The following is a 22,545-nucleotide window of genomic DNA, read 5'->3' on the forward strand; positions in this document are numbered from 1 at the left end:
GGAACTGGGGGACCATTGGACCAAGCATGACCAGGGCGACGGTGTCGTGTGCGTACTGGTCGACTGGCCGTAGTACCGGCCGTTCGGAGCCAAATCCTTTGCATCCCATCGTCGGTGATTGGCGAACAGCGGGTGGTGGGCGGGGATGATGTGTGCGACCCCAGTCTCTACTGCCCCTACTGCCCCTGCTGCCCAGTCACCCCACCCGGGGTAGTAGTAGCAGTCGAAGGTGTTGGAACGGAGCAATAGGCGAGGACCATGTTGTTTTTTCATCATCCTCGTCGACAATCTCTCCGCCCTCTATCTTCGTCAGCGCCCCAGCCAGCCAGCACTCGTATGCGACCCCCCTGCCACACCACACCCCCCTTGGCCATCCTTGCCCACCCCAGATTTTTTCTCGACGGCGCTATTGGTAGGCTGCGCAGGCTGAAGGAGGGGGCGACGGGGATCCGCTGGGCTCCGCTGTTCCGTTTCCCTTAATCTTCTCCACACTCACCCACGATTCTCCAGTCTCGTCCATACCGACTCTCATCTCCCTTTTTCCTCTCCTTCATCTGGTGTTTTTCTGCTCCCTGCTCCTTGATATATACAATCCTATTCTTGTCGTGCCAAGCACAGCACCCCCTTATCCCTGAGCCGTCACGCTGAGCAGACTCTTTCTAGACAATACTACTCAGTTATACACATACAGATTATATTTGCCGCTACGCAATATCTCGTCAGCCTGAGCGCGCAGTCCCACGGGCAGGAGAAGGCCCGATAGGCTGCAGTGGAGCCAGTTTACGCGATAACCGCGTCTCATCCCTCACCACCCGGACTACGTCAACGGGGATGAAATTCATCGCCAAGCTGATATATCACAGAACTAAGGCCACAATCGTTCGAGCCCTCGTCTCATTCAGGACGTCGCCATCATGCCTGGAATCCTGCCTATGAAAGTCATCAAGGTGGGCACCAGCTCACAGAGCCGCATCGCTCAGGCCTGTGACCGCTGCCGGTCCAAAAAGATCCGCTGCGACGGCATCCGGCCGACGTGCTCACAATGTGCCAACGTGGGCTTCGAGTGTCGTACCAGCGACAAACTCAGTCGTCGTGCCTTTCCTCGCGGCTACACCGAGTCACTGGAGGAGCGGGTCAGGGCGTTGGAAGCCGAGAATAGGGAACTCAAGGATCTGCTGGACGAGAAGGACGAGAAGATCGATATGCTGTCCAAGATGCATGGCCATCAGCATCGCCGGATCTCCGAATCCCCTAGCTCTCCATCATCTTCATCAGGGTCTAGGAAAGACCAAGGGCCGCCAGTCAAAGAGGACACGTTCCGGGTACAAGCATCGCCGCTGTTGCTCGGTGTTGAGAACTCGGACTCTTACTTCATGGGACCGTCAAGTGGTCGCTCGTTCATCGGTAAGTGATTGTTGAGGCGACCTTGCAAACTCATAACCCTAACCGGTCTCCAGAAACATTCAAGCGCAGGCTCCAGGAGAATGGAAAGTCTTGCTCTGACTTCAACCCGGAGGCATTCCTCCATATCCAAGGATGTGCACCATTGACCACAAACGAGCTAGCCCCAGCTTTGAGGATTCCACCCAGGTTGTTCACTGACCGTTGCGTCAATGTCTACTTCCAAGAGTGGGCGCCGCTCTTCCCGGTATTGCACAAGCCTACTTTCCTTCGACTGTACGAGGAGTTCTCCGCCGATGCCGACAAGGTCAAGAGCAACTACAAGATTGCGCAGCTGTACCTTGTCTTCGGCATTGCTGCGCTGTCGAGCGAGTCGCCCGACTACGACCAGATCGCTGCTTGCGAGGACCAGTGGCAAAAGGCCCTCGATGCCATCCTTATGGAGAACACCATGAACACGCTACAGTGCTTGGTGCTTGCTCTGATGTACTGCAGTATAAGGGCAGACTACAAGCGCTTAGTTCACTACAAGGGCGTGGCCGTGGCCCTATCACATCGATTGGGCTTGCACCAGAGCCAGAAGCGCTTCTCTTTTGGCGCTTTGACTATCGAAACCCGCAAGAAGGTCTTCTGGACCCTGTATGCGCTTGACTGGTAAGTCTTCGACCGTGACACGCATGCAATGGCAACAAAACGCCGTGGCTGACCTTACCTCGCAGTTTCTCTGCTGCGATGCTCGGCCTGCCCAAGGTCCTACGGGAGGAAGATATCCATACGGAACTCCCGTCCGATTGTGATGACGAGTATGTCACGGAAAAGGGGTTCCAGCCTACTCTACCCGGAGAATATACCAGGATCTCGAGCGCCCTTGCACTCTTTAGGTTATCCCGGATTCTGGCCAAGGTCTTGGGCAAGAACTATCCTGCCTCAACATCTTACGAACTATCCCTGCAGCAGATCGCTGCTCTTGACACCGAGCTGTGCGAGTGGAGCGAGAACCTGCCAACTCACCTCAAGCTTACCTTCGCCCAGGATAAGCCGTCAACAGATGTCACCGGAAGCCGCTCCCCTGTCCTTGTAAGTTTATACTGGTCCAACCCGACGGGATTTGATCTGACCTTTTGACAGGCACTTGCCTACTACCATACTCGCATCCTGATCCACCGGCCCGCTATCGGTACCAACCTGGGCTCCAAGGATGCCCCTTCTCTCATGACCATCTCGGAGGCGAGCAAGCACACTATCCAGATCATCCAGTTGCTCGAAGAGCGCGGCATGTCCTTCTCCTTCTGTCTCAACAAGACGGATATCCTTGTGCTGTGTGGAATGACCCTCTTGTACCAGTCCATCGGTCTGAAGCAGGAAAGCAAGCTCATGAAAGACGGCACTCGACTTGTCAATGGTGTACTGAAGATTCTGCAAAAGTCCAAGGCGCCCGGGACCCTGAACCTGAAGAGGGTGGCCTCGATGGTAATACCAGTGGAGGAACCAGCGTCAAGCACCAAGTCGACCACGCCGCCTCCAGTAGCTGGGACGCCGTTGTCCAGTCGCACAAGTACCAGCCCGAGAATGGCAGCACCGCCCCCGAGAGCGTCGCCGGGCGCCCCTGCTCCCAGGAAGAAATCAAGCCACAACATCGGGCGCCACTTGAGTGCGAGCGTAAGCGAGACAGATCTGCTTGCACAACAAGAGAAGCTTCGTCGCATGACTATGCCGAGTGCATCCGCCATACGCCCTGACTTCTACCGCCCCCTTTCTCGTGCCTCGATAGACGGCACGAACCAGGAACACGCCATGCCTCCCCGCCGAGACCACCGCTACTCGATTTCCCATCTTCAACAATCGATGATGCGGCTGTCACCGGCCCAGAAGACGAAAGCCAATCTGGACTACCTTTCACTGAGCAATCACGTTGCCCCTGCGCATCAGCCCCTTTCACCACACGAGCAAGCGCACGCCTACCCCTCGCACCTGTCGAGTCGTCCTCACCAGACACCCTCGCCTATTTACTCTGTGCCCAACCCCTTCACTGGGGAGAAGCGTGGTGCTGCTGGCGGCGTGTCGCCCACGGAATGGGAAGCGTTACTCGGCGCCATGGACGGTGGACAAGCCAACGTGTACGATGCCATCTACGGCGGCCCGGCCATCTCCCTGCAGGAGGCCGAGTCAACACACTCGGGCGCGGAAACGGCCTACGGCGACTGGTCACCGGACTCGTGGGATCTGAGCGGAATCCAAGTCGGCCATCAGCCACAGAGTGTATTCAGCCTCAGCGACGAGAGCCTATCGTCTGACGACGTGGGCGCCGGCACTGAAGTGTTTGCTGGCATGGGCGGCAGCGACGATTTCCCTCACCACAACAATAACAACAGTAACCTGCACCACCACTCGCGGTTTGCGCATGAGACCCTCATGCTGGACGGCTTGGATCTGTCTTTGGTTTAATGAATGGGCGGTGCTGGGGATCTTTTCTTTTCCGATCTGAAGTTTGATGAGAACATGAACTTTGTCTAATCCCCCCCACGGCGTGTGCAGGTGTTACGTGTCATCAGTACCGTTTTATTGGATGGAGTTGTTGGAAAGGATCATGTGCAAAGGGTGCACTTTACTTGGGACAGGGAACCAAAGGAGAAGGTATTTTACGGCTGGTGGCTCAGAGTGCTTTTTTCCATAATACCGGAGTGGGGAGTTGGCAGGTGCTCTGTGGTTTTTCTGGAATATATATTCTTTTTTAATCCGTCTAGTGGTCCTTGGAGTTGTTGATCGTTTCTGTCGAGAAAAGCTAGATATAGTACGATTAAAACAAAACGTCACAACGGAGCTCAAACGTGCCTGTTCAGGATGACCGACGATTCTTTATGTGACCAAATTTCATCAGGCACATGATCCTCCAGGCCGTTCTCAAAGGTTATGACAACCTATATATTCATACATTGTGTGTGTGTGTGCGTGACTGTATACATATCCGATAGGAACTCCCGCGTGTTGCAACTCACTACGGTGTTTCTGATCTCGGGAGGGGAATCAAATCATTTCAACGGCTTCTGGATCTCGGCCATGGACGAGTAAGGATAACGCTGGTTGGCGCGGCGGCGGAAGAGTAGTCAAATAATAGAAGACCGTTGACTCGATTACAAAGTGTCAGTACCAACCGACATGAGAAGACCACACGTACGTAGTACTATATTCAGCCATCAGGGCTGCCAGAGAAAGAGTCGAGGTTGCTGTCACGGATTTCCCAGGGCCCATGCATGCAATTCCAGGTTCATTGACAACCAAGTGCTCGTCTTTGCATCGTATGGGGAGAACGATTTAAGATTGACGTATCCTGTTTTACATAATATTTCAAGTGTGCATTGCTTGGCCTTTCTGCAACATCTTCAGCGTGCAACGAAGATAACACCCATCCTACTCATACATCATAGCAAACGTCCTAACCAAGATAGAAGCCACAGGGGCACACGCACCCTCTTTATCTCTCTCTTCATATTATACATACACAACGGCTTTCTATACATACATACATACATACATACATACATATATATATATATATCGTACACGAGTGAGCCTATCCATCATGGACTCCTCAGCGCCTTCTGTACGCGCTGCCGCGGCGTCCCGGCCTTGACGAGGGCCACAAGAGCCACCGACATGGCCAGCACCCGGAACAGCAACAGGAAGACGAGCGGCTTCGGCCGCCGCAGGTTTAGGAAGTGGCGCATCTGCCGCCGCCCCGCCGCCTCGGCGTCCTCGTCATCGGGCCACTCCTTGCAGATCTGCAGGAAGCGCTCCGGGTTGTCCGTGATGACGCCGTCGACGCCCTTCCGGATGCTCCACCGCATCCAGTCGTCGTCGTTGACGGTCCACACGAAGACGGAGCGCGCGGCCTCGCGCGCGGCCCGCATGAATTTCGTCCCCGAGGGCCCGACCATGCTGTACATGAACATGTTGAAGTTCATCTTGGGCACGGCCAGGAGCTCCCCGCGCATAGCTCAGGGACCAGCCAATGTGGGCCAGTGGGAAGCCGGGGAGGATCTCTTGACAAAGCCTTGCGTATTTGGCCTTTTTGAGGGGCAGTAGGTTGTCAGCCAAGTCCGAGTTGTTTCTGCCATGTGAGAAGCAAGGAAAAGGAGAGCGGTAGGAGAAAGAGAAGAGAGAGAGAACTGACATCCCAGCAGCCCATGATAATTCTTTCTTTCCATTCCCGTTTTGCCGGCACAGTTGCGAATGTAGCCGCTGTCCGGCTTATAAGATCCGTGGGATCGTCATCTTTCTAGATACCAGGGCAAGACAGGTTGCTGTACGTTAGCATACACGGCTATTCCAGGCCTGGCGAATGGATGGCGGCATGGCAAAACGTTAGAGCCGGCATCCTACCTTTATATCGAGCAGAACCCAAATGTTCTCCTGCCCCGGTTGCGCCAAGTATTCCAGGAGGTCTACCAGGCGCGGCATCGGCTCATGCGGCTTTCGTGTAGTGCGCAAGGTGCTCAAGTAGCTCCAGTCGCAATCGGACACCTTACGGTCCTCGCCAAAGCATCTCTTCAGAGTACCGTCCTGACATCAGGTCACACATAGTCAGTCGTCATCGCCATAAAACACTAGCTGGCCAAACAACATAACCGCAGGATGCATTCCGAGCCCGCCACAGGGAGGAAGAGCGGGAAGGAGGAGGGGAAAGACGAGCACGAACATGTGATAAAACCACGACACCGTCTTTCGACAGGTGCAGGTCCGTCTCGATGGCATGCGCACCGATCTCCACAGCACTGCAGAACGCGGCCATGCTGTTTTCCGGGTAGGCCATCTTGTAGCCGCGGTGGGCGATGGCTTGCGGCAGCTGGCGGCGGCTAACCGCACCCTCTCCGTCTTGGCTGCCGCTGCGGCCGGGTCTTTGCAGGGCTGCCGAGAACGGGGCTTCTGGGGGGGAAGGGGGCTAGAATTAGCCACGCTGTTCTCCAGGGATTCGGCTCACACATGACGCCTGTGAATGAGATCAAGGACCCGACCGAGCTTACCGGCAGACATATCGGGCTTGTCCTGGGGGGCCAACTGTGGTGTCGACTCTTTGAACGCCATGCTCGCGCAGCGATGGACTGTGTCGTCGATTTGATGGGTAAACGGAGCCCGGCGAGAAGTGCTGTTCTCCTGCGACAACGTTGCCTGGCGCAAGACAAATGATAACTGGGCCGTCAGGGAGTGAGTGACAAGGCAGGGGACGGGGCCGGGAGAAATCCGCCGACTGACTACCTCGCTACCGCTATCCGAGGAAAGGGTAATCTCGCTGTATTAACAGGCGAGAACTGGAGATGGTTCCGAGTTTGGGCAACCTCCTTTCTCCCTCCTTCATTGGAGCGACTGGCCAAAGGGATGTCGGGAGTGCCGTCTTACGCTGCTGGTCCAGGACCTGAAGTCTCGCGGAAATAAGCGAAGATAGCGAGAGCTAAAGTCCACCTGTTGGCGTGCTTGGCTTTGGGGGTGTGGGTGTGATGCAAGGGGAATGAATGGTTGATGTCAGAGTAGATGTGTGTATCCGCTTTCGCCTACTAGTCGACGAGTCTTGTAGTGGTCTAGAAGACGCGAATGCGCCGCCGATAGGGCTTACAAGTTGGATGCCTCAAGCGCCTCCGGTGCAACGAGCGAGACAAGTCTGAAGAAGTGATGATGCCGATCCTTTGTTTCTGGTCTGGGTGCAGGTGGAGGAGAAGGGGGCGAGGGTGGACTGGCATCTGTGTGTCGCTGTCTCGCCCGATCGGTCGGTAGGGAGTGAGTGGGGGAGGGAGCTGACGTCCGAACCTCTAAACCTCTGAACCTCTGAACCTCTGAACCTCTGATGGTCCTCCGCAACGGATCTGACTGTCGCCTTGGGATGAAATGACTAAGTGCCCATGCAGGCCGGTACGCCACCCGATAGCGAAAAGAAGTAACCGTTGATAGGGCGTTCGTTCTTGATAGGTCGTAAATTCTATGTGGTCGCGGGTTTCGAAAGAGAGGGAAAAAAAGAAAAAGAAAAGGCGAACCAAGTGCGATATAGCTTAATTGCGCGTGGCGATCATCACGAGCGGAAGCTGAAGCATGCCAAGTCTCAGATCTCGCCCATACAACCCTCCAAGACATGGTTGACCCATGGAGTCCAATTGTTTCCCAGTTTTGCGACCGACCGATATATTTATATTCGTGTATAATAAATTATTCATGTATATACCTAACAACGTGCATAGGCACTATAGGCGTCGTAGTTATACACTCTGCGCAAGCGCCTGCAGGCCGTACGTCGTTTGGACAAGAACATATGGAATCATTACCGTGCAATTACCCTCGACTGACATATTGTTGTGGCCTCGAGTTCATCGTTTCTTCCGCTATAATTGCAGACATAGCCGGGAACCGGATGTAGTTCGCAGCTGCCTGGCTTGGAGGTTCGCAAAGTATGTATGTGCTGCGCCGGCGATGATATCCACGCATCCGGTCTTCAGAGCAAATGCAGGAGGTAGTCTCTAGAACAAACCCACTTCAGCCACCAAACTTCTTGCCAAACGCGAGCGTTCCCCCGATAAACTTGCCCGCAACGTAGCCCCCCGTATACGCCGCACAGGATGGTGATGGGCCACTTCTGCCACTCGCGGTCCCAGTCCAGAGGGATGGGGACCGCCCCCGCCCACGCGCCCACACACCCACCAACCAAACCTCCAAAGGCCTCGTCCAACGGCGCCCGCGCGCCCAGGATCTCGAGCCAGTCGCTCGTCGAGATGCCATGCGTGTAGAAGAGTGGAAACAGGCCCAAAAGCGACAGGTGCAGCGAGCAGAGGGCCGTTTGCGGGATGTGCGTGAGCAGGGGCGCGCCGAAGAGGACGAAGAAGATCTGGAGTCCGAAAGTCGCAAACGTCGACAGCCCGAGGGCCACAACGACGGTCTGTTTGGATGGAGTTGGTCAGTCAAGCCATATAACTGAAGTAGCTTGGTCATTGGACAAACAGCTGAAAACATACACTCGTGATGTTGGGGGCGTTGGCGTCTGCGACAGGCTTCCGCTTCTCGCCCGGCCGAAGCTTCTTGGCGGGCTGGACGGCGGCCGAGGAGCCCGCCGCTGGGAGACAGATGACGGCGTAGGCCACCTGGAGGGCCGCAACGGCGGGGAGAGCGCTAATCAGGGTCGGAACGGGGTCTCGAATCAGCGCACCAAAGCGCAGGTAGAACAGCGACAGCAGGAGGGCTGGGTGAACGTGTCGCAGAGCCTGAGCTAGGGGCGACGGCAGGATCGGGATCGCGCGGCACAGGGCTTCATCGTCGGCGGAAGCAGTCTTCTGCCCCGAACCAGCGGCGACAGTCTTGCCCGACGGAGCAGACATGGTGACAGGATCTATAAGAGGCATTGGGGCGAAATGAGTGGCACGGCAATGCGTGGGATGGATCGTGGTTTCTCTTCAGAACCGTGGCCAGCGCTACACGTACAAGGCAATTCAACGCCAATTGGCGGGCGGGAATTGCTGGAGCTCACTCATCCCGCTAAAGGCATGCTGTCACATGGCGATAACGATAGCGTACCTGGAGCTCTACTGGTCAGAAAAATTTGGGTGGGGTATCATCGTCTGTAAGTAGGAGTCCAATAGACACGACCTCAGGCATGACATCAGATCTACAGGGCCAGTGGTTCTGTTTCACAGATAATGTATTGACCGATGAGGTGCTATGGAGGTTATTCCCAGATATTAGCAAGTCTGTCCGTTCATTTACCCTGGCGTTGGTGTCGCCCAATATGCGGATGATGGTAAGAGCATTGTGGTGGGGTGTTATGCCCGATTCTGCCGGGGACCCTACGACAATGACAGGCGATAGTCAAGGCCTCATAACATCGTTCGTGCGCAGCAAGATGCCCTTGGTGTGTGGATACTGGAACCACGTGAATCTCAGTACCCTCACGAAGCCTCCTCCTTGGCCTCGGGAATGAGGTTGCGCAAGGACAGGTCGTAGATGACGTCCTCCACCTTCTTGACGTGATACTTGACAGCATCGACTCGGCGGCGCAGGATGTCGTTCTTCAGGTTCAGCAGCTGGAAGCCGGCGAACAGATCCTTGATGAACGAGCTGATGCGGACGGTGAGGTTGATGTCGCCCATGGTCACCGAGTTCATAGCAAGGCGACTGAGCTCCTCGGTCAGGTCCGTCATGGCCAGGATGTATTCCTCAATGGTGACATGGAATTCGTCACGGTCTGTGAGGTTGATGGGGACTGTTCATCCTGTTTAGCATGCGTACATAACCTTGTAAACGGGATGTGAAAAAAAGAAAGAAAAAAAAGAGGCAGCATACCTTCAAGGATCTTACCGACTTCCTCAATTCGTAGAAGACGGCCCTGCTCACCAGGTCGAGATTCGTTGCCCATGCCGCCGAGCCAGGCCGTCACCAGCATAACTGCGACAAGGTTCTGGATGCTACGGCTCCATCTGTGGTTGTACCTATGGCCTGTTAGCTGGTTTGAATACAGATTCATCGGTTGCTTGAGAACATACTTGTAGTACGGGTAGCTGGAGGCAAATTTGCCGAGTTCCTGAATGCTTGAAATGGCAGGCTGGATGCCTTCCTTCTCGATCTGGCTCAGAAGAGGCTGGACTGCAAATGTCAAAGTTAGTCATACAAACGTAGCACCATGGCATGCCGACGTGGGAAAACTAAAAATAACCAACGCACTCTTGGAGGTCGGAGTCGAGTGAATACGGCTGAGGTAGCCTTGGGCAGTCGAGATCTGTCGGTTCAGAACGGTCGTGATCTGGGAAAGCTTCTCGTTGACATCGATATCCTGCTCTGCATGGGACTGCAGGAACTGGAAGATGGCGGGATCGATCATGGCAGGGGCGCTGTTGCTGGCCATGGTGACTGTCTTGATCTTGGTGGCTTGATGTGTTTCTGATGGATCGACAGGGCCCGAATCTCCAAGGATGGATGCAGTTGAGGATTTATTAAGGTTGAGAAAGCGTTTTCACAGATGGGCAGGTTCCTGGCAGGTTTCTGGACGTCACCTCGAGTTCACGACACAACAATCCGAATGGTAAGCAAACACCGAGAAATCAAGTCACGAACGATGAGCTACGCGTACGAATGGAGATGAAGCAATGCCAACAGTTGCAATAAACATGATCAATTAATTCTATATAGATTATCTCGAGATCCAATGTCTCGTCGTTCACCAAGCCATGCCAATCGATTCACAGCCAGCGAGCAGCCCTTCCCTTGTCTCCAATTTGCCGGACGCCTACACAAGCATCGTACGACAGGCGGGCAACATGACAGCTAGGTCTACCAATACAACCAACAAGATCAAAAGAAGCACCCTTCTTCACATCACCAGGCGAACTGGTGTCTGCAATGAAAAGAGGTTGCGTCACTTGGAGGCAGTGTAATACCAAGGACACGATGGGCAGGTAGCATGTGCAAGCACAGAGGTCACCACCCTGGCGACAAAAATAAGAATAATCACGATTGAGATCCTTAGATCTCTTTCAGAGATTAAACTGAAAAGAACAGATACTACACTTGATCTAAGCCAAAAGGCAAAGAAGAGCTAAGGAAAGAAAGAAAAGAGAAATTCCAAGATGGAGGGAGGGAGGGCAGATATTTATACCCTAAATTTGGGCCAGCTGGGTGGGGCCCCACAGTTACTGATTGCGCAGCGTCATTGAATGGTGGATCCCCAGCTGCTTGGATCCTGATTTTTTGATTGGCCAGGAAATAGATGACTCAGGGTATCTTGATTTGGACCAATCAGACTGCTCCCCTGGGGGAAACCCTAGGGAGCAGCTGGAAAACATTGAATGCTTCCAGTGCCTTCTGCAGCTGCCTTGATCTGATTGGCTGCTTTCTTTCTTGCTTTCTTGCTCAGAATGCCTCAAGCAAGTGCTGCCTGAGGTCAGTCAAGTAATTGGGCTTTGAATGCAACAGTCATGGCAATGGAATGGTCCATTGTGCCTCCAAACCACATGCCAGTCACATTGATGGAAACAGGCAGGTAGGAACACGAAGCCAGCATCATACTGGGCAACCTCTACGGGCGTCATTGGCCTTCCACGGCTGGCAGTTGCAGTTTCACTGATACATGTACGCATATGAGAACCACTTGATAGATTATTCCATTAATACTATCTGCGTTGACCGTGGTTTTCTGGTGTTGACCTAACAAGGGGATTCCCTCCCCATGGCAATCCTGATCCTTTGAGTGACTACCTACTGGGGAACCTGCAGAAGGAGTTTTCCGGTTGTCTTCCGGCTCTCCAGATCAATGTGAGCCTGTTTGGCATTCTCGAGCTGGTACGTGCTCGTCCTCTCCAACTTGACGATGCCCTTTTCGATCATCCCAAGCAGCTCGGTCGCGTACTTGTTGTATTCTTCGGCAGTGACTACGTAGCCGAACAGCGTAGGCCGCATGAGCTTGAGGTTCTTCGCCGGCGTCCCGGCGCTAAGCCGGAGGGGGTCGACCGGCGGGACCGCGCCACTGGCGTTGCCGAAGACGCAGACCGTGGCCTTTCTCGCGGCCAGCTGCAGGTCGGCCTCGAAGGTGGCGGCTCCCACGCCGTCAAAGACGCAGTCGATGCCGTGGCCCTCGGTGATCTTCATAATCTCGGCGACGAGCTCGTCCTGCGGCTTGCGCGAGCTGATGACCCATTCCGCCCCGTTCTTCTTGGCGGTTTCCATCTTCTCGGGAGTCCCGGCTGTGCCGATGACCTTGGCGCCGATGGACGAGCACATCTCGCAGAGGATCGAGCCGACACCTCCGGCAGCGGCGTGTACGAGGACCCAGTCGCCCGCCTTGACTGGGTAGGCCTCGCGGATGAATGTCAACGCAGTCAGCCCTTGGAGCAGCGACGCGGCCGCCGTCTGGGTCGAGATGTTGTCCGGTAGCTTGATGCAGGTATGGGGGAGATGACGTTGTACTGAGCGTATGACCCACGAGTAGAGCTCAGATAGCCGACGCGGTCACCCGGCTTGAAGTTCGAGACGGATGGGTGCACGTCAACGACGATTCCACCAGCCTCGCCCCCAGTGATCATGGGCATAGGCGCTTTGTAGAGCCCCTTTCGGAAGTAGCTATTTGCACCATGGTTAGTCAAGGGAATGGGCACATGCTCCCCAGAAAGTCGCAACTCACGTATCAATGTAGTTGACACCGACCCATTCATTCTTGACCAGGATTTTCCCTTCAGTCAACTGGGGCACCGCCAGGTCTGTCTTCCACTTGAGGACTTCCGCGTCTCCCGGCTCCTCAATGAGGATACCGGACATGGTTTGGGGGGTGGACGCCATGGTCAAGTATCTATAGCACTAGCGTTCCGTGACAATCAGCGGCAACGGGATGGTTGGTATTGTGATGGCTGGCCAGCAGTGGACTGATACCACGGCAATAGGTACACGTAGTATGTAGATTGGGAATGAGATGTACTCTGTCAGCCCGCAACTCCGAACGGCGGGGTAAGCCAGTAAGCCAGGTGGAGGAGGAGGCCCTTATATTCACAGCAACTGCAGCAGCTATCAAGGTTACGCTTTGCCACCACAGGGCATAGTCGCAGGTAGCACTTGCGTACATGATTGGACTGTCTGGTGTTTGAACCATGTTTGTATTGCTTGGTATTCAGCAAAAGGCAAGGAGGTGGCTATCAGCTATTGGGGTGTTAGTGTGCCTTTTCACATCAACAGTCCGTTTCAAGGGGTGGACATTAAGGAGCAGACCAATTCTTCCTGTGCACGCTCCTGGATACACGTATGGCCTCAGACGACCACCGACATCCATGGGTAAGACACCGGTCTATCTAACGATGTATCTGTAGGTATGGGGCGGGGCAGGGTTTACGTATGTATGTTGAAGATTACATTGATGGACCTACGGAGTGCTGGGTAGCAAACCAACCAGCTTGCCCGTCAGGTACGCTTCTGCGGGGGCGGCCGGCTCCGGTGCGCAGTCCTGTCCTAGTAGTACAACCCTCGCATACATGCTTGGGCTCAGCCCTGTAGAGTAAACAACGAGGCTGAATACAATGTTCTCGCTGGAAAAGTGAGATTTTGATTTTGACACCGAAGAGAATCATCATCATCATCATCATCGTATCTTGCGACGAAGAGAGGTCGAACAGACGCAACAACACCCAATAAGCCTTTCCGGCTTGATACACCCTCCTCCTTCTTCTTGACCTCTCAAGACCCCACTATTCGACTCCAAATCTCTCTCTCCGAGTGCTGCCCAAGCTACATAGTCGTAACCTAGTAGCACAGCATAGGTGATCCGTCAAAACCAGTAAGCAACACGAACATCCTCACACGTTGATCCAGGCTGGCAAGCTGGGAAGCTCATGCAATGCACAGCCCGTACAAAGACTCGAACCACAGGCAGCAACCGCAACCATGGCCGCCGAAGTCGTCAAGGACAAGGACGCCATCACCTGCCACATCCTGGACACCAGCATCGGCAGGCCGGCGCGGGGCGTGCGGGTGCGGCTGGAGGGCGGGCACGCGCCGCTCAAGACGTTCGAGTCGCTGACGGACGACGACGGCCGCATCAAGGCCTGGCTGCCCTTCAGCACCGACCGCGACTCGGGCGACGTGCCCACCTTCAGCCTCGACGACGTCCTGAGCGAGGTCGAGTCCACGTCGGTTTGGACCCTCCGCTTCGACACGGGCGCCTACTTTGGCGAGGGCAACACCTTCTTCCCCGAGGTCGTCGTCACCTTCTCCGTCCAGAAGGGCCAGCACTACCACGTACCCTTGCTGCTGTCGCCGTACAGCTACTCGACCTACCGGGGAAGCTGAGAAGCGAAGGGGGAGGGGTGTTGAGTGTTCCGGGAGTGTCATTAGGAGGTTTCCACGGGAATGGCAACCCTTGTTGATGTTACACAAGATACGGGGGAGAGCGGGTATGGTAGATCAGCATCTAGATCAGCATCGATGCAATGCTACAGCCGAACCGCCACTGGACTGCCTGCTATTCGGGACTTGTAAAGTGATACTTGTGCCGCAAGGCACTATCAAGTCCAGCATCCATTCTCTCGCCTCCAAAGTGTTGATATGTTCAAAAAGGGCATTGGGCCATATCTGAGGACAGCCTAGATTCGACTCTCTGGCAATCTCTAGCATACTGTCTGGTGAACCTGGCATTCCTTTTACCGATCCCTCCCTACCCGTGCATGTATGTGACAACTAGACTCAGTCGTCTCGAAGATATATAGTCAGGTTGCAACCCTTGTGCAGCTTAATCCAATGTGCATGGAGGCAAGGTAGTATATAACATTGAATCCTTACCTCACTGAACCTGACTAGGGTACCCCGCCATGGAGTCACCGGCCGGAATGGAAATGGAGGGGCACTAGATTATGTACGTACATTACATGTACGTAGGCGGTAGGGGCCCTTGCATGCGGTTCAGATCAATTGATACCTGCTGGACATGTCCAACGTATTCCATCGCTGTCCACCAATTGCCTGTACCTTGCACGCACTTGTTCTACGTCAGTCTTTACCAGGCCGACTCGACTGCCTGCCTAGACAAACCGCTCGTTCGCGACAACGGCATTACGCGTTCCACGTCCCACCCCATTATTGCGAAGAAGGATCCCCCTCAAGAAGAAGTAGAAAGAAAGAAACGGGGAAAAAAAGACACATCCCCCCCAACAAGACACCATGGCCTCCACCGCCGTAGTCTCGGCCGACGACGGCCTCGAGCCGACGCTGCAGTCGATCCTGGACCAGAAGTCCCTGCGCTGGATCTTCGTCGGCGGCAAGGGCGGCGTCGGCAAGACGACGACGTCGTGCTCGCTCGCCATCCAGCTGGCCAAAGTGCGCCGCTCCGTCCTGCTCATCTCCACCGACCCCGCCCACAACCTGTCCGACGCCTTCTCCCAGAAGTTCGGCAAGGAGGCCCGCCTCATCGACGGCTTCGACAACCTCAGTGCCATGGAGATCGACCCCAACGGCAGCATCCAGGACCTGCTGGCCGGCCAGGGCGAGGAGACCAACAACGACCCCCTGGCCGGCGGCATGGGCGGCATGATGCAGGAACTGGCCTTTGCCGTAGGTGGTTTCTGATTACTTTACTACTATGCATAATACATTTGCCTGGCGTTATGGCCACCCGGCTTGGACTTCACAGGGAAGACCAAGAACCCCAAAAAGTATCATGGGACTAACTACGGAAATACTGCAGATCCCCGGCATCGATGAGGCCATGTCCTTCGCCGAAGTCCTGAAGCAAGTCAAGTCGCTCTCGTACGAGACCATCATCTTCGACACCGCCCCGACGGGCCACACCCTGCGCTTCCTGCAATTCCCCTCGGTGCTCGAGAAGGCGCTGGCCAAGATTTCGCAGCTGTCGTCGCAGTACGGCCCCCTGCTGAACGGGTTCCTGGGTTCCAACGGCTCGCTGCCCAACGGCCAGAACCTCAACGAGATGATGGAGAAGCTCGAGGGCCTGCGCGCCACCATCAGCGAGGTCAACACCCAGTTCAAGGACGAGAACCTGACGACCTTTGTCTGCGTCTGCATCGCCGAGTTCCTGAGCTTGTACGAGACGGAGCGCATGATCCAGGAGCTCGCCACCTACGGCATCGACACCCACTGCATCGTCGTTAACCAGCTGCTCTTCCCCAAGCAGTCGAGCGAGTGCGACCAGTGCAACGCCCGCCGCAAGATGCAGAAGAAGTACCTCGACCAGATCGAGGAGCTCTACGACGAGTTCAACGTTGTGCGCATGCCCCTGCTCGTCGAGGAGGTCCGCGGCAAGGAGAAGCTCGAGCGCTTCAGCGACATGCTGATCACTCCCTACGTTCCGCCCGAGTAGTTGAAGAGGAAGGAAGAAGAGTAGTAATTATTTATCCCACCAATACAAAAATGAAGAAAGGAACAACTGTAACGAAAGAACAGATTATGCCTGCTACGATATGTCCACGATGCAAATGATCTCGATTGGAGCAGGATGGGCGTTGTTACTATACATCAAGCCAGATCTGTTGGGAAGCGCCGGAGTCAAGTCTTGGAAAATATTAGACTGCGTTCGCAGTTGGTTGTAGACGGCCGATTTCACGATACTAGGAAATAGAACATGATCAAATCACAAATGCTTTCTGATACCCAAGTTACATCGAGTGAACTTCATGTCTTAAATTGATTCGTTATGTCTGTCTCAGAAACCCGGCCCGGACTTTGCTGTATGCCAGGCCTTTTGTATACAGAGAAGAGGAAGGACAAAAAAACAAGAAAAAAAAATATCCTTGATTGATAGCGGCACCCCGGATTCGGTTGGTGTCGATCAAATAACCCCCTTCGTATGGTTCTGCGAAACGCCCTGAACGCCTCATACAGTCCATCCATAACGGGACTGTTCTGTTTGTTTGTTTCCCTTCATATCCTCAAAATAGAATGCTGCCAAGTATCGATGTCCAGAGTATGTATGCAGTAGGCACACGCCCGTTTGGTTTTCATGATGCATAGAACTGCTTCCGCCTCCCTCCAAGATATCCATCCCTGATGCAACGCCGAGGTCGATTGGAAAACGCAGGTCCAATCTAATGCCATGTCGTGTTTGACCGTGTACGTTTGTGCCACGCGCACAAGATGCCGAGTATGCGAAGATGGTGTGTATACTATATTACAAGAGCGTAGAGGGGCATAAGCGGCGAGCAGACAGGTGAACCTCATAGTTCCCTGTAGTCGCTGGGCCGGTTCCTCCGCTGCCTGTTTTGGTGACGGCCAGGGTTCACGGGCTTCCGGAAGTAGGCATCTTCATCGTTGCTGGGCTGGGTGAAGTTGGCCCTGCTCGGGTGTTGGTGTTGGAAACCGTTCATGTTGTTGTTGTTATTTCCCATACCCATGTTTCCGCCAAAATTGCCGAAGCCACCGTTCATATTGGGGAACCCGCCCTGGTTGAAGCCGTTCATGCCCATCATGGGGTTCATCATGTTCATCCCCATATTTGGCATCATAGGCATACCCATAGCCATACCCATGGGCATATTCGGGAAGCCATTCATGCCGTTCATGCCCATCATGGGGTTCATCATCATGTTCGGCATCATACCGCCCATCATATTCTGCTGCATTTCCCGGGCTTGCTGGGCCTTTTGCATAGCCTTCGGCGCCTTGGGGATCTTGGGGTTTTCAAGAAGCTCCTCCGCCGGTCGCTTCTTTGGTGCAACATGCTCGGGTTCCGCCTGAGATACGCCGTTCGCAGGCGGGTTGAGGGCAGTTGAAGGGTTTGACGTATTAGCCGGTGGTGACTTGGCTTGCGATGTACTGGGTGTGGGGGACTTCGTCTTATCTGTGGCATCAGTACTCGCCGGCAAAGCTTCGCCCTTCTTAGTGACAGCATCAGTAGTTGCTGGTCCGTCATCCGGAACAGGAGATGCTTGCTTGGGAGACTGTGCGGCGGTGGGACTCTTGGAGCGTTCCTTGGTCTTGGCTATTTCCTTCTCCTTTAAGTACTCCTGAATCTTCTTAGAAGCTTCTTCATCTGTCTTCAAGTCATCAATGAGGACACCCTCTGTCTGGCAGGCAGGACAGACGAAGTCACTCTCAATGAGAGCATTAGTGATGCAGTCATTGCAATATGTCTTCTCGCAACACGGGGTTTTCATTGGGTCTATGAAAAGCTTCTTGTCGACAGCGCAAAGCAGTCCCTTTTCCTCCAACTCCTTGTCCTCCTCCGATGCGGCTTTCTGGGCCGCGGCTGAAGTCTTGGTCTTGGCCTGGAATTGTGCCCATGAAGCCTTGTCAGGCTCTGCAATAACATAGTCGCCCTCGGCATTGACCATGAGACCTGCGAGTGGTTTTACACCATCCTCGCCTTCGTTCTGCTGAAGGGTAGACTTGTCAACCGTCTTCAAGAACGATCGAGGGATACCAGTGGTTCGCTTGACCCTTGGCTTGTTGTCAAACTCCGGGTCGTCGTTTGTCGGGCACACCTGTATCCAATGGCCCTTGCGTCCACATCGAAAGCAGACATAGCCGTTGGGAGGGTCGTGATCGGGGACGTTGGCGGGTTTCTTTGCGCCAGGTTTGTAGACAGGTGCTTGATGGGCCATCTCTTCCTGCTGGGCCTGCCACTGGTCTGACTGAACCTGGAAGATAGCTGCCAGCTTCTCCTCCTCGGTCAATGCCGTGCTCATCTGCGCAAGCCCGGCGGTTGACGGCTTGACAGTCTTGGTGTGCTGCTCCCGGCGCGACGAGTTTCTGGCGTTAACGGGCATCTTGCCTGTGACATATCTTGCGGCACGGCCAGCACCTGGTTTCGTGGCTGGCTGTCGGCGGGCGACGACTGTTGTCGACCGGGGAATGATGGTCGTGTCATCGCTGTATTCTTCACTGTAGTCTTCGGCGTAGATGAATAGGTCGAAATCGGTACCGTCGCCGAGGCCGCTCTGCTTGATGATATCACGCTTGAGTTCCCAGACGGAGATACCGGTCCCGTCGAATTCGACGCGGGACGGCTCCTTCTGAGACTTGAATTTGTAGAACACGGACGAACTCATTGTGGTGGGTTGTACCGGTGTACGGGGATAGTTGTATATGCTGGGTTGTAGGTGGTGCCTGCGTGTCGTAGTAGTCGCCAAACCTCACAGGATGTACTGTGCCGTTGTGTGGGCTTAATTCTATAGGCAGGGTTTTATGTCAGGTGTGTCGTTGGGCGCTGTCGCAGAATAAGGGCGGCAAAGGGTAGTGACACGAGAGCAAGTCGCAACTGGTGAAGCGTGATGAACCGTGCTGTTTCTGTTTCCTGGCTTCTTTAGTGAGATATGGTTTTTTCTTCTTCTTCCTTCGACTCTAGATTTCCCACGTCGGTTGTTGTTTGCTTTGCTTTTCAGGGACCAACTGTCAATATGGACAGGAATCAATTTTCTTGATTGTAATTGAGAGAACAGTAGGAACTGCGAAAGACCAGCCCGTAGAGAACAGGAAGAATGGAAAACGCGAAGCGTGATGTACAAAGCCAAAGGCAGACTTGACCACCGATTTCAACTCTGGTGAAGTGGCAGTGAAGATCTTCCTCCCGAATCCATGCAACACACTCTAAAAAAAGTACCGACTGCCTCGACTATCAGTTAGGCCCACGACCTGTTACCCTTCCTGCCCTACACTGGTGAGATGTAGATGAATGCGAGGTCACCCAGCGATCATTGCCGATGAGACTGCAGCAGCCTAGTTGACAAAGACACTACGGGACGTGGTTGCGCGGACGAGCGAGGGCGGCAAGAACCGGTTGACGGATTTCTATTTCCAATGAAGAAGATTATCTGGTCAAAAGCGAGTATCCGGAGATCAAATCACGACGGGGTTGGGGGTTGGGGGTCGGGGGAGGTTTGTTCGGGAAGAGAAAGATGCACAAGCGAGAGGGGAAGAGAGGCGACGAGAGGCGAGCCAGGGCTTGCTTATGACTTGGACGAAGAGCGCGAGAGAAGAGGTGGTCAAAGGGTGGACGGATAACGGAGAAAGGCTGCTGGTGGTGGATCAAAGAAAGGGAAGAAAAAGGCCTCTGGTAGGCTGGGCAGGCTGGGGGCGGCCTTGAATGGATTTGTCAACCTGTTCCCCCCAAATCAAGTCAAATCAAATCAAATATGGGTACCTCGGTACCCTGACAATCAGAGTCAACCTTCATTGAACTTATCAATCAATCAAACACCAATCAATCGCCTTTGCCGCTGACCGGGTTCGGCGCTAATCTAGATCTGGTGGCCAAAGCACGTGACCTGGAGAAACCCAGAGCCGACCCTTAATCACAGTCAGGGCTCCTCCCCCATACAGATTGATCAATCGATCATTGGGCCCAAGATGCATACCATGTGCGTATCATGAGCTTGGTTGCTGCTAAAATAAGAAATACAACGAGAATATCTTCCAATATCTGGTCCTCCGTGTCGGTCACTGTGTGTCGTGAGATGAATATGGGCTTGACAACCTGTACTCGACCTGTTTGCCAAAGGCTGCGGAATAAATAGAACTGCCCGCATAGCGATGGACTCTACAGCACATGTATCTTGGATGGATAGTACTATTCATGATACAGATAATTACCTTTTGCCTGCCTGCCTGCCTGCTCTGATATGTAATGCCAGAACCACCAACAAGTGTGGGACGTGCAGGGCGACATTTCCGAACTCACACCACCCCCGACACTTGAGATAAAGATATCGCTTGCTCTCGAAACAGATCTAGAATCATACCAAAAGCCTGACAGGACTTGGTACCCAACTGTCAACCCGACAACCCAGAAAAGTGGTCCATTCAATGCGGTGTACAGCCCAGATGCAGCATTTGCTTTGCCGCCACAGCACGCCCTGTCATAAGTTACGTTGTTGAACTTGGCTGCGGCCGCAAACACGGATCCCGGAAAGCCGCCAACATTATAGTAGTCGGTGTTGAGGAAGTTCGGTGCTCGTCCCCATTGATTCTTGCAATTCTGTGCAGCCTCTCCCACGCTCCCGAACCCTGTTACGTTGTTGGTAACATTGAGCTCTGTCCGAGCAGGGACTAGAAGTTGGTTGCCAAGGAGGGTGATCTCAATGTTCAGGTTGTGGTTCATCAGGGACATGCGGTTCTTCGTGTCTGGTTCCGACAGGTCAGGGGGCCGCTGAACGACGCAGGGGAATTTCTGATCGACTGGGTCGAAGGGCGTCTCCCACATCTGGGAAAACTCGTCCAGCAACCACGGATACGCCGTCTGATTCGCCATGTAGTCCATGAACATGACAACGCGCTTTCCGCTCAGGATCATCTCTCCCAGTGTCGGCCAGTCATTGAGCAACATGGGCACCAGGGGTGGGGTGTAAATGTATGGCAATATTCCACTAGCCTCGATGTGAGGCACATACATTGACGGTACCGAACTACATTTCATGTTAGAGCTAGTGACTTGCTAGCTGTGAAAACGGGAAGATGGGACACATACTAATTGCCGTTGCCGAGAAGGATAGTGATAACATCGTACGGGTGAGCCTGGACCCAGTCCTTGACTTTGCCCAACCAGTCGGTGATGGGACCGGCATCCAGGATGTCACAGCTGGTGTGGCAGAAATGCGGCTCGGTGCCATTAGCTGGCCATTGAATCTGTGCCTGGAGGAAACGGACACCGTCGTCCAGCTGCGTCGTCACGTCGTATTGCTGATTGGCAGCAAGATTTTTAGGGGTGATGAAAGGTGAGTTATGCACAGCGACTTCGGTGATGTTGCTGTACCTGCGACTGCAGAACTCCGGCCAGTTGTTGCAAGGCCGTGTATTGGTGAAAGTGGGGAGAGCCGACGTGGTGGCAGATGTTGAATGATTGCTAGGGACGGTAGAGGTTGCGTCGCCAGTGAGGTATGTTCTCGTATCAGTCTCGGTTGATTGCCTGTGTTGCGTGACATTTCCGGCTACAGTCGTCGAGCCACTGATCGGCAGAGAGGCTAAGGAAGTGCCCTGGGACTTTTGAGAGCCGAGGGAGAGATACGGGCCTGATGGTGTTGCAAGCTCGGTGGTGACGTGCCCGGAAATCGTTTCCGTCGTTCTCGGGTCGTCGACAGTGATTGCTGTCTGACCCGAGACGCCTGCAACTGCTAGCAGCAGCAGGCCGCCCAAGCGACGCACCATAGTGTCCAAAAATAAATGGATTGGATTGATGCTGCCGACTTCTCTCTATTCTTCGCTAAACTGGGCTGAATATAAGGAAGGCGAACGAGTGAAGGCCGGTTGACCTTCGGAGAGACAGAGTGAGAGAGAAGAAAAAATAATGCAAAACCTCACTCAATGTTGGATCATGGAACAAGGAGTAGAAGCGACAATGTGACTGACTGGCAGAATACCTACCTATCCAATGACGATAGCAATAATGGTGGCCGGTCTGGCGTGGTCTAGCCGATGGACCCTTGGCGATCCGTGCTCTTGGGAAAGGAACCTGAAGGTACAAGCGAAGAGAAGATGGTCGATCGGCTGGAGTGAATCGGCGGCTTCCCCGTTGCTGGGCTGGGCTGGGCTGGGCAGGGTCATCTATTGTATGTACTTTGCGGGCTCTCAGGCCCGCCGCAAAAGGGTCGAAACTAGAAAGTCTATATCTCAGCTCGAATGCAGGGAGGCGCGTCCTCGTCCAAGAAGCTGAGCAAAATGCGAGTGCCGGCCCACCGCGATCTACGTTGCAGGCGG

General features: G+C 54.2%; 9 protein-coding genes across 9 annotated transcripts; 3 read left to right on the plus strand and 6 right to left on the minus strand.

The window, feature by feature from the left end:
* Positions 1-914: 914 nt before the first annotated feature.
* PG986_007323 (Transcriptional activator protein) lies at positions 915-3,846 on the plus strand (the record flags this gene model as incomplete). The annotated part of the gene is made up of 4 exons (XM_066843545.1): positions 915-1,404; positions 1,458-2,055; positions 2,121-2,478; positions 2,530-3,846. 4 exons carry the CDS (start codon positions 915-917, stop codon positions 3,844-3,846), a joined length of 2,763 nt encoding a protein of 920 aa, XP_066699657.1.
* A 1,133-nt stretch (positions 3,847-4,979) lies between these two features.
* On the minus strand, positions 4,980-6,483 carry PG986_007324 (Glycerophosphoryl diester phosphodiesterase; the record flags this gene model as incomplete). The annotated part of the gene is made up of 4 exons (XM_066843546.1): positions 4,980-5,381; positions 5,782-5,961; positions 6,098-6,324; positions 6,423-6,483. The coding sequence occupies 4 exons, from the start codon at positions 6,481-6,483 to the stop codon at positions 4,980-4,982; spliced, it is 870 nt and encodes a 289-aa protein (XP_066699658.1).
* A 1,429-nt stretch (positions 6,484-7,912) lies between these two features.
* Positions 7,913-8,777, minus strand: PG986_007325 (uncharacterized protein; the record flags this gene model as incomplete). Its single annotated transcript, XM_066843547.1, has 2 exons — positions 7,913-8,317; positions 8,394-8,777. Coding segments are annotated over 2 exons (789 nt in total), but the record flags the coding sequence as incomplete, so codon positions are not given.
* Positions 8,778-9,320: 543 nt separating this feature from the next.
* Positions 9,321-10,273, minus strand: PG986_007326 (uncharacterized protein; the record flags this gene model as incomplete). The annotated part of the gene is made up of 4 exons (XM_066843548.1): positions 9,321-9,634; positions 9,715-9,860; positions 9,915-10,014; positions 10,093-10,273. 4 exons carry the CDS (start codon positions 10,271-10,273, stop codon positions 9,321-9,323), a joined length of 741 nt encoding a protein of 246 aa, XP_066699660.1.
* Positions 10,274-11,622: 1,349 nt separating this feature from the next.
* On the minus strand, positions 11,623-12,699 carry PG986_007327 (uncharacterized protein; the record flags this gene model as incomplete). The annotated part of the gene is made up of 3 exons (XM_066843549.1): positions 11,623-12,273; positions 12,324-12,483; positions 12,545-12,699. The coding sequence occupies 3 exons, from the start codon at positions 12,697-12,699 to the stop codon at positions 11,623-11,625; spliced, it is 966 nt and encodes a 321-aa protein (XP_066699661.1).
* Positions 12,700-13,791: 1,092 nt separating this feature from the next.
* Positions 13,792-14,196, plus strand: PG986_007328 (hydroxyisourate hydrolase protein; the record flags this gene model as incomplete). Its single annotated transcript, XM_066843550.1, has 1 exon — positions 13,792-14,196. One exon carries the CDS (start codon positions 13,792-13,794, stop codon positions 14,194-14,196), a length of 405 nt encoding a protein of 134 aa, XP_066699662.1.
* Positions 14,197-15,063: 867 nt separating this feature from the next.
* PG986_007329 (ATPase get3) lies at positions 15,064-16,219 on the plus strand (the record flags this gene model as incomplete). Its single annotated transcript, XM_066843551.1, has 2 exons — positions 15,064-15,453; positions 15,587-16,219. The coding sequence occupies 2 exons, from the start codon at positions 15,064-15,066 to the stop codon at positions 16,217-16,219; spliced, it is 1,023 nt and encodes a 340-aa protein (XP_066699663.1).
* Positions 16,220-17,072: 853 nt separating this feature from the next.
* PG986_007330 (DWNN domain-containing protein) lies at positions 17,073-18,905 on the minus strand (the record flags this gene model as incomplete). The annotated part of the gene is made up of 1 exon (XM_066843552.1): positions 17,073-18,905. One exon carries the CDS (start codon positions 18,903-18,905, stop codon positions 17,073-17,075), a length of 1,833 nt encoding a protein of 610 aa, XP_066699664.1.
* A 667-nt stretch (positions 18,906-19,572) lies between these two features.
* On the minus strand, positions 19,573-21,996 carry PG986_007331 (uncharacterized protein; the record flags this gene model as incomplete). The annotated part of the gene is made up of 3 exons (XM_066843553.1): positions 19,573-19,644; positions 20,579-21,257; positions 21,320-21,996. The coding sequence occupies 3 exons, from the start codon at positions 21,994-21,996 to the stop codon at positions 19,573-19,575; spliced, it is 1,428 nt and encodes a 475-aa protein (XP_066699665.1).
* Between the last annotated feature and the right edge of the window lie 549 nt (positions 21,997-22,545).

The sequence above is a fragment of the Apiospora aurea genome, assembly GCF_038362705.1.
Source record: "Apiospora aurea strain CBS 24483 chromosome Unknown utg000005l_segment0_segment0, whole genome shotgun sequence".
Lineage (NCBI taxonomy): Eukaryota > Fungi > Ascomycota > Sordariomycetes > Amphisphaeriales > Apiosporaceae > Apiospora > Apiospora aurea.